The sequence below is a fragment of the Solanum pennellii genome, chromosome 3 (assembly GCF_001406875.1).
Source record: "Solanum pennellii chromosome 3, SPENNV200".
Lineage (NCBI taxonomy): Eukaryota > Viridiplantae > Streptophyta > Magnoliopsida > Solanales > Solanaceae > Solanum > Solanum pennellii.
Window position 1 is genome coordinate 531,747 of NC_028639.1, and position 10,878 is coordinate 542,624.

At 35.2% G+C, this 10,878-nt stretch overlaps 1 protein-coding gene across 2 annotated transcripts in view; it reads left to right on the forward strand.

Moving 5' to 3' along the window:
* Positions 1 to 1,155: 1,155 nt before the first annotated feature.
* Positions 1,156 to 10,878, forward strand: part of LOC107014456 — a 12,840-nt gene continuing 3,117 nt past the window's right edge. The window contains exons 1-8 of one of the 2 annotated variants that reach the window (XM_015214372.2): positions 1,156 to 1,516; positions 5,046 to 5,089; positions 5,354 to 5,453; positions 5,559 to 5,673; positions 6,054 to 6,679; positions 7,681 to 7,954; positions 8,476 to 8,743; positions 10,380 to 10,535. In XM_015214372.2, coding sequence (XP_015069858.1) covers positions 1,324 to 1,516; positions 5,046 to 5,089; positions 5,354 to 5,453; positions 5,559 to 5,673; positions 6,054 to 6,679; positions 7,681 to 7,954; positions 8,476 to 8,743; positions 10,380 to 10,535 — 1,776 coding nt within the window. In that variant the 5' untranslated portion in view covers positions 1,156 to 1,323. The remainder of the gene's footprint in view (positions 1,517 to 5,045; positions 5,090 to 5,353; positions 5,454 to 5,558; positions 5,674 to 6,053; positions 6,680 to 7,680; positions 7,955 to 8,475; positions 8,744 to 10,379; positions 10,536 to 10,878) is intronic. The other variant, XM_015214373.2, reaches the window with a different exon arrangement.

A 10,878-nucleotide genomic window follows, 5' to 3' on the forward strand; every position in this document is an offset into this window, starting at 1 on the left:
AAGAGATGCTTTTATTTATACTAACAAAATAATTAAAAATGGTTAATCAATATTAAATTCAAATAATGAAAAAAGATTGTTTAGGATGAATTAAAAATAATATGCTCATCTCATAAAAGTAGAGTTAATGATATTCACAGCTTATTTTTTTACGATGTTACTATATATTTATAACTTATTTGAATTTGAAACAAGTTATTTCAGTTAGTTATTCCATTTAATAGGGAAAATTGTATATAATAACAAATAATAACCTAAATTAAATGTAATAGTTAGGGTTTGATTTAATTGTGCTCCATAGCAAACATTAGCTAAAATTTGCCAGCGTCTCTATCTCAAAAATCTCGCTCGTCACTCTCCATTCTCGCTCGCCTCTCTCGCTTTATACACAGAAGTGTATAATTATGTTTCTGTTTTGTATAAAGCGAGAGAAAATTGTATATACAAATGCAAAAATGTATATCTTCGTGTTATACACTTAATTATATAATTTACAAACATTTTACTTCAAATATTGCAGAGAAAAAGGCCAACGAATTATACAATTGCGAATTATACAATTGCAGTGAAATACAATTTTCTCTAGCTTTATACAACAGAAGTGTATATATTGTGTTTCTGTTTTTGTATAAAGCGAGAAAAACATATATCTTCTTGCTATACACTTATAATTATGCAATATACATACATTTTAATTCGATTCAACTGTATGCAAAACAAATTATACAATTGCAGCGAAATAAGCCAGCGAATTATACAATTGTATATGTATAACAAATTATACAGTTTTATGTTTGCTAAGGAGCGCAATTATGCAAAGTTTGCTATAGCATACAAATATGAATTTTTTATTTGCTATATGTAAAAGTTGCCCTTTTTAATATGAGATGAAACTAATCAATTTTAAAATTACATTATTTTATAATTTTACTTTAAAAAAACATAAAATAAACTCGTTCTAAAAATAAACCTCAAATTAATTACTGATTTTTTATCACTCGTACCAAAAAATCCTTATTATTGCGATGTAAATTAAGGAGAAAATAAAAGAAATTAGATTTCTTTTTTTCCAAAAAAAGGAAAAAAAATTTAGAAAAAGAAAAACCAAAATTACTTCTTATTAGATATATCTCCTCTTCGCCGCGGATTCTTTTATTCACAGTAGAGAGAGAAAGAGCCATAACCGAGCCGTCACTGTGTGAACTCTGTGTGTTTTTTCTTCCTTCACAGCAAAAAAAAAAAAATCAACTGAAATAGATCTGAAAATCGAAAACATTTAGTGGGTTTCTCTTATTTTTTCGATTTTTACAACTTTTTTTCCCGATGACTAGCAGAGGAGGAGGAAAAAACAGTAACAATGGTGGAGGAATTGGAGTACAATCAATTCCACCAGGTTCAAGAAAGATGGTACAAAGTTTAAAGGAAATAGTTAATTGTCCTGAAGCTGAGATCTATGCTATGCTTAAAGAGTGTAATATGGACCCTAACGAAGCTGTTAACAGGCTTCTTACTCAAGGTGAATTTCAGAACTGTAAACTCTTATCTGTTTGGGTTCGTTTTTGTGAATTGATTTCTGGGTCTTGAGGATTTTTTGGTATGAAAAATCAAAAATTCAAATTTTCTGGTTTTAGAGTTTATAGTAGCTTAATGAAACTGTTAATTAGCTTCTTACTTGAGGTAACCCATTTGAATTTTAGCTCTTTTTTTGTTAATTAATGTTTGGGTTTTGGGGATTTTTTTGTATGGAAAGTACAAATTTTCTGTTTTTAGAGTGTACAAGTAGCTTAATGAAACTGTCAATTAGCTTCTTGCTTGAGGTTTCTTTGAGTTTAAGCTATAAATCCTTGAGACGGACCTCTTTTTTTGTATTGGATTTCTGGGTTTTGAGAATTCTTTGGTTCTTTAGTGTTGTGGTTCTTACTCAAGGTGTTTTTAAGCTATAAACCTTTAACGCTCAACACTTTTTTGACAATTTTTTGTATGTAGTTTCTAATTGTTGAGGATTTTATTGTTCCAGTAGTTTTGTGTGCATGAAAAATATAAATTTTCTGTTTTTAGAGTTTAGAGTACACTAATGAAGCTGTCAATTGGTACTTGAGGTTCGTTTGAGTTTAAGGGATAAAACCTTGAAACTGAGCTCTTTTATTGTATTTGATTTCTGGGTTTTGAGGATTTTTTGGTTCTTTAGTGTTGTTGCTCTTACTCAAATTGCCTTTTTAAGCTATAAACCTTTAAAGCTCAAAACTTTTTTGGTAAATTTTTGTAATTGATTTCTGGGTATTGAGAATTTTATTGTTCTTGTAGTTTTCTGTGCATGAAAAATATAAATTTTCTATTTTTTAGAGTTTAGAGTATACTAATGAAGCTGTCAATTGGCTTCTCACTTAAGGTTTCTTTGAGTTTAAGCTATAAAACTTGAAACTGAGCTCTTTTATCTTATTTGATTTCTGGGTTTTGAGGATTTTTTGGTTCTTTAGTGCTTAAGTTGCTCGGACTCTTCACTTTTGGTGCCACGCCCGTGTCGACATGAAGTAGGTGTGGGTGTTGGAACCGTACCTGATCTGGTCAACCAATTTGGGGTACTTAGACCAAATTCAACGGAGAAATTTTGGACAGATTCAATGATTTCTGTGGCAAAAGAAAAACTAAGGTGAAATTGAAAAAAATGAAATACCTTGTACATATAAATTAGGTATTTATAAATTTTTGTCACTCTCTTTCCTTTTATCTCCTTCCAGGATTCTCCTCTTGATCAAGATTTTCTCCTAAAGTTCTCCACGTAATATCTCATAACTTAGGTTTTATAACTCTATTTTTAGTTATTTCAATTATTTTTAGCCGAACCCCCAACCCGTATCCATACATGGACATGTCCCCGAATCTAAAAATTTCGATCACCCATATCTATACGTGGATCCATATCCCGGAATCAAAAAAATTAGATCATAGAGGATCCGACCTCTAGATCCGCACCCATATTGGACACCTACACCCGAGTCCATGCAACTTAGCTTTAGTGTCGTGGTTCTTACTCAAGGTTCCTTTTTAAGCTATAAGCCTTTAAAGCTCAACACTTTTTTGGTACATTTTTGATTGATTTCTGGGTATTGAGAATTTATTGTTCCTTAGTTTTCTGTACATGGAAAATATAACTTTCCATTTTTAGAGTTTAGTGTACACTAATGGAGCTGTCAATTGGCTTCTTACTTGAGGTTTCTTGGAGTTTATTTAAGCTATAAAACCTTGAAACTGAGCTCATTTGCTTAATTGATTTCTGGGTTTTGGGGATTTTTTGGTTCTTTAGTGTTGTGTGCATGCTATTTTTCAGTTTTCAGATTATGTAACCATTGATTTTTTACTTAAGTTGCTTTTAAGCTATAAACCCTTTAAGCTCAACATATTTTTGGTAATTTTGTAATTAATTTCTTGGTATTAGGGATTTTTTTGTTCCTATAGTTTTGTGTGCATGAAAAATATAAATTTCTATTTTTAGAGGTTAGAGTACCCTAATGAAGCCGTCTATTGGCTTCTTACTTGAGGTTCCATTGAGATTAAACCATAAACCCTTAAAGCTGAACTCTTTTTTGGTAAATTTTCATAATTAATTTATGGTATTGAGGATTTTTTGGGTTTTTAGTGATGCGTGCATGCTATTTTCAGTTTTCAGATTATACTGTTAATTGGCTTCTTACTCAAAGTCCCTCTGAGCTATAGAACCCTGAAATTGAACTCTTTTTTTGGTTCCTTTTCATAGTTAATTTCTGGGTATTAGGTATTTTCATTCCTTGAGCCTAGGGTCCATTGGAAACACCCTCTCTACCTTCACAAGGCAGGGGTAAGGCTACGTACACACCACCCTCCCCAGACTCCACTTCTGGGATAACACTGGGTAGGTTGTTGTAGGTATTTTTTTTTTCCTGTTGTTTTGGGGCCTGCAATTTTTCAGTTTCAGATTAAGTACACTAATGAAGCCGGACATATGCTCTTACTCAATGTCCCTTTGAACTGTGACTCCTTAAAGCTGAATTCTTTTTTTTTTTTTTGCATGATTAATCTTTTGGTACTTCAGTTTTGTGTGCGTGCATTTTTTCAGTTTTCAGATTATATTGCGAAGTAAGCTCTTTTCTTTTCCAGTTACCTCTGTGTTGTTCTTGGTAAGAGGATAATAATGATTATGTCATCTATGAAACGAATACTCAGAGAGAGAGAGAGAGAGACATAGGTATGGGATTGTAAGAGTAAATGGATAAAGGAAAGAAAAGAAAAGAAGAACTGATTATCCCTTTTTATGCTTTGAAATTGCCATCTTTGTTTCTAACACTGGTGGTGTGTGGTCTCTGAGTTTAATGCACTATAAATTCAAGCTTTGTATAAGCAAGAAGATTAATCTAATGGGTTGTGTATATGTGAAGTTTTTATATTTGTAATGCTTTAACTTTTCAATGTTAATTAAGATAGGAACTGAACATTTTGAAAGATATATAAGATGTTTTGATGGTATTACAACTCCTAATCATGTCCTTAAAACCAAGTGTTTACCAAACCTTTTTGCTGGTCAAACAAGACACATGCAACTACTTGATGCTTTTGAATGAAATCATTTACTTCATAAAAACATAGGAACTAGATGTAGCTACTTGTGAGTCATTACGACTTTATACTCACCAGTCAGATGGGAAGTGGTGTGTTGATACTATTTGTAAATGCCATACCGATACGTGGAACGTTATTTAGAATTTACCTTGAGATGACATAGGCTGCCTTTGGAAACAAGGTTTAAGCAAGAATCAAAGTGTTGGGCTCTGAAATAGCTTCAGTTTGATTTTGCTGCTGATTTGAGCACTATTATATTGCCTAAGCTGCATAATTCTGTTGCGAATTATGTTCTCCCTATGCATTCACTGTTTTATACTGTGATAATTACTTGAAGTGGCATTTTTGTAGTTATCTTGCTAAAAACCTAGTTATAGTTTGCCAATCTTCCCTGCTTGTAGAAGTTGATATTTTTTTACCACCTTCTAATTTGAAGTTTGTTAATTGACTAGATCCTTTTCATGAGGTGAAGAGCAAGCGAGAAAAGAGAAAAGAGGTTCGTAATAATTACTACAGCATAAATTCCAGAACCAATTTATTTTCTAAACATTTTGAGTATGCTTTCTATATTCTTGATGTTCCAAGTTTATTTTATTTGATTACATCGGTACAATCCCGAGGGCCCTGCATTACACATTCCACTTGATATGTAACTATGTGTCTTGACTTTCTTCAAAGCTTAGCTTGCTTATAACTGAGTCACTGACCTTAAAAAGGTGATTTTACTCAAATTGCTTACTTCTGTTCATCTTTGGTTCAGATTAAGGATCCAACTGAATCTAGGTCCTGGATTACTAGTAGCACTCCAAGCCGTGGCAGTAGGGCTGGTGGGGATCGATATGTTGGGCGTGGTGGATCAGGTATATGCATTTAATGCACAATTTCTGAAAGAGAGATTAGGTTTGAGTTGTGTAAGTCATGTTATCTGATACTGGAAAGTTTTGATTTCTAACCAACTTTGACAGAGTCTACCAAGCCCGCTCCTGCTTACAGGAAGGAGAGTGGATCACAAACAAACAACTTCTCTTCGGCCCCTCTAATTGCAGGAAGCAACACAGATAGGAGACCAACTGCCATCAGGTTAGTACTGTTGTCTTGTTAGAATGTTTTGGTTCTTTCACTAGACAATCAGTTGCTTTCAGATTCTGTCGGTGGTTACAGTTTAATAATCCTTCGAACCCTACTGTATGGTTCATTAAGTTTGTCAATGTCTCTATTCCACTAGAGAGAAGTTCTTATTATACTATAGCTGTAACTGAAAAACCAAATTTAGCGAGCAATAACTATCTGTGATTGCCGACTCAAATTACTAAGTTGAATATACTCATCAACAACAAAAAAATGCATGCATGTTAAATTATTCAGGGATTGCATGTATTCGTATGTGCAAAGCGAGCATGTTATTGGAGATGTTTGACTTGTTTTTAAATTCTCTTTTTTATGCTTGAATGGTGTTGCAGTGATGCTGCAGGAAATGACAGTAAAAGATCGGCACCAGCTGCAGTTGATGGTCATTCAGCTGCTTCACAGCCTTCTTCTGGATATCAACCTACTTGGGGCGGGGTGCCAGGCCAAGTATCAATGGCTGATATTGTGAAGATGGGTAGGCCACAGAGTAAAGTGCCTAGTGTACCCAATATATCTGACAGTACTGCTGGTGTCAACCAAAACCATGATCAGGCACCACCTCCTTATGGCGCATCACATAGTAATATGCAGTTTTCTGATGATCAGTCGACGGTTCCTGAGGTACATAAGGAACCAAGGGATAATTCATCTCAGAATCTTTCTGCAAATGATGAATGGCCTTCAATTGAGCAGCCATCAGCTGCTAGCCAACCTGCTGTCTCGGAGCCCCCCACTAATTCTGTGCCCCATCCTGATCCGTCTAACATGTCTTTTGACAGAGTTGATCATCAAACTCAGATGGATGATTCTCAAGAGGCAGATGAAAGTGCTAATGAAAATCTTGATTGTTCCCTTTCCAGTAGAAAGTTGCAGGAGGATAATGCTGATGGTACTTCTCTGTATGACAATGACCCGTACAGATATCAGCACCAGAATCACACTTTTGACCATCCACAAGGTGAATATGTGTGGAAGTCTTGGTTTGGCATGCAATATGCATTTCATTGGATATATTTATCTTTGTTTTAGTTTAACAAAGGTGGTATTGGTTGGCGTTTTAGGATTGAGGCTCTGGAATTAATTTGGTGCATCTTTAGTTTCTCTTAACTCAATCCTCTCTGTTGTATCTCCCTCTACCTTATTATTTGATTATGGCATGTTAGGAGTACATCTTGACTTTTTTGTTTTAAGAATGCAGTTGTGCGACATCCTGGGATCATCACATCTATTTTATGGCTGATTCTCCCTCTATCTGATCTTATCATTAGATGTCAGCCTTTTAAATTGCAGAAATTGAAGATGGATTAAGTAGAAAGCGATGAAATGTTAAATCTTAACTGTGTGTCAATCTTAGTGTACTAGCATCTGTATCTCATCCTTACTTCGTGTCATTTGGTTCGTATGTCTATTCATATCAGAAACCTAAATGTTTCGGATTACTGGTTTCCTTCTAAACTTCTTCAACTTTTGTTTGTTTCGACACAATGTTCCTGCCAAATTGGCAAATTGCTTTTATGATTATCTTTCTGATTAGATGTAGCTCCTGTCTCCTCTAAACAAACATTTGCAGTCTCCCGCCTCCCTCCTTCTCTTTAGTGCTTCCTTTTTCCTCTTCATATAACATCTTCCAACCTACATATCCCAATTCCAGCATTGCTACAACTTTATAGGGTGTTTGTCATGCGTGGCTGAGCTGCTTAGGATGCATTTCACCCTGCATCTTTTGTCTTTCGTTCTTAATGAAAAAGGCGCCGGATCTGAAGGAATGAATATTTGAAATTGAGAGTAGCTGTGTCTACTTAGATTTATCAAGAAAAGTATATATCTCTTGTAAGCTGTTGCAATTAGCACTTCTTAAGTAAATATTTTTATTCCTTGGTTCAACTGTAGTTTTGCTTTTCAAAATCTTAAAGTACTACCCTCTCGTTTATATAAGAATGTTATTTTGTCTTGTGGCAGTTGAAGATGTTAATGTCTCAGTTTCATCAGTTGCCGCGAACTTGCAACAACTAAGTGTAAAGGATGCAGCGGGTTTGGCATCTGATGGAAATAGTCCATCTGTTGTGATTCCAGACCATCTTCAAGTTCAAACAGCTGACTGCTCACACCTAAGTTTTGGTAGCTTTGGTGGTGTGTCCTTCTCTGGATCACTGGCCTCTGCCCCCGTGAAAACTAGCTTGGAAGATGCATCCAGAGATGCAGATAGTTCTTCAGTTGGGCACTTGGGCACCAGGTTTACCTTCTTTTTAGTTGATCATTTCCTTAGTCTTCTGAGTTGCTAAATTAATTATTTGCATATAATATACTGTGGAAGTTGTGTGTTTATGATATCCGCTAATTGAGAACTCTAGTCAACTCTTTCTGTACGTGGACAATGATGTTAAAAGTTCTTCAATCATTTATTTTGTCGTGTAGGATTGTCTTCTTTATCGGTTGCTTGTAGATTTTTCTCATTTTATAAATAAATGACATCAATCGAGTATCCTTGCATCAATCCTGTCTTGTTTTACTTATTGGGTTTTCAAGGATTGTTCCATATTTTAGTCAACCAAATAGTAATATTAGCTTGCAACTCTTTTCCATTTATGAAATCTTTGTTTGATGCACTTAAATGATTTTATGACGTAGTATACAATGCTCTCTTTGTCATTATGTAAAGCTTGTATGCCAATAAAATTTTTTGAAGGAGAGGTCTTGTATGCAAAGCAACGGGGGAAATGCTAGTCTTTAATTGTAAACTTACATATTTTACAGGGCCACTGAATACTATGGTGATGGTACTCTCAGAAATGAGGCTGATAGTAATTTATTCCACAGAAATAATGCAAATGCTGGAAATTATGAACTGCCAGCAGCTTCACAACCAGAATCTCTGAAAGCAGAAGCTAGTGATGGGCATTATTCATATCCGTCCTCTGCTGCTGGCTATTCATACGAAAGTGCTCAACAATTGAATGCAGCGTTTAGTCAGCCACAGACGAGTTCTCATATGCAAAATCTTGCTTCTTTCTCAAATGAGACGGTAAGAGTTTTTTCTGCCTTCTGTTCAGGATATCAAATGGTTTCATGTACTATCCCTGGGATGCGCTTTCTGTTAGTTTTGACCAAATGTTAGAACTTCGATAAAATTATGTTTTCTCAAGTTTGAAGATGACTTCACTGTAAGTGTATGCTATGCATGAGACAAGGAAATGCTGCAGCAGGAGTTGCAGTGCTGGTAATTGCTATTCTGTTCTGGGTTGTTTTTGTGATGGGGGATGGGCTGGCAAAGTTATCCCATGGGATAGTTATCCCACCATATATATGGGATAACTTATCCCATCATTATAGTAGCAATGGTGGGATAAATACTCCCAGGACTGACCAATATCCCTAACCAAACACAGTATAAAATAATCCTGCATTTTATCCCGGGATTATTATTCCTTTTCTCTCATACCAAATGACCCCTTAATTTTGAGTTATATGAGTGGTGTCGAGACACGGGATGGCTGCATTGCGAGTTGCAGAGTTCGTAATTGCTATTTGAGTGATGAGTGGCATTTAATATGGAGCTTAGTTGGCTTTATATTCTGCCACTATCTGATTGTGTAGGCTTTCTTTTCGAGTGGAGGGATGGATATACAAGGAAAGGTTTGGCATGACCTCTTCTCTCATACCAAATGACCTATTTTGGTTAGGTGTTCAATTGTGCTTGAGAGCTCTGTTATATATTCCACATTAGAAGAAAGCAGAACTTTTGTAAGTCATAGGCAATACTTCTCTTTTACTCGGGTTTTGCAAGTCTTCTTTACTGCGTAGGCGCTCTCATTTCTTTGGTTCCTTTGCTAATGGGGAACAGCTTGTAATAACAGTGGTTGATACTGTTTAATCTGTATTTGAAGTGCTCAACACAATATGCTGGTTGCAAGCTTGTAACTAATAAGATATGTGTGTAATATAGTTTAGCCACTCGACATGGCATGTTTTGCGATTTTCACAAATTGGCTAGTCTTTTAATAATAAAAAGAAATTTTGAATAGGTTGTGAAACAAATAAGAGGTTCCTTATGTTGGTGTGTAGGCTACTTGAAATAGCTTATGAAAATTTTCCTAATTACTGGATTCCTTATAATAACATGGTATTTTTCATATATTGGAAACATATCCAGTTTTCCATTATAAAAAACTATGTTACAGCCTAGAAACATTCTAAACATATAATAGTGTTAATTCACTTGACCCTCATTTATTATGAGTCCAGCGTAGCTAAAAACTATTTGCGAACTTTGTATAGAAAAGTAAGTGCCTGCTTGGTGCTCTATGTTGAATAATATCTCATCCAATAATAAACTTCTAATTAGCTAAACATATGTAATGCCCAACAGCAAAGAAGCATGACAAAAAAAGGGCAGCCCGGTGTACAAAACATCACACGTTGGAAGGGACGCTCCTCAATGCGTGTGATGTAGACAACCTACCCTAATGCAAGCATTAGTGGTTGCTTCCACTTCTCAAGGTCACACGGAGACAACTTCAATAAAGAAGCATGTCACTTGTCAATTTTTTTTAAAAAAAACTACAGTAGCATGCCAACATGATCCGAGTTACCATTATTTGCTAGAGCATAATATCCATGTTTTACCTAATTTGCTCTCTTGCTATTTTTTGTTCGAGTAGGTCTACACAAATTCTTTGCAGAGTGACATGTTGACTGCTAACGTTCATCCTGGTCGAGAGTCTGAGCTTTCATATTCTCCTTTTTCTACAACACAAGCAATGCCCACAAAATATGGCAACTCAATTTCATCAATCAGTAATTCAGCTATGCCTGAGGTAATGTTTCTGCTGGAATCTAATCAAATATTGCACATATCTTTCTATCCTACCCTCAGCTGTAGTGTTGGTACCTTTACCCGCAGACATATTGACCTTAACTAGGACTGTTTTATATTGAATGAGGGAAAAATTGACCATTTTGATTTTTAGTAAAAATGTACAAGTGATTATGCTTGTTGATTTCCAGGCAGGTGAGATGAGTTTGAACAGTAAGGGTCTAGCGAAAAGCTGGTTGTATTGTTTTTTCCCTGATGAAGTAAATTGTTCATGAACGAGAAGATGACTATTGTGTAACATTAGTAAAGTTATGAGTCTTGAGGCTTTGAGCCCCCCCCCCCCC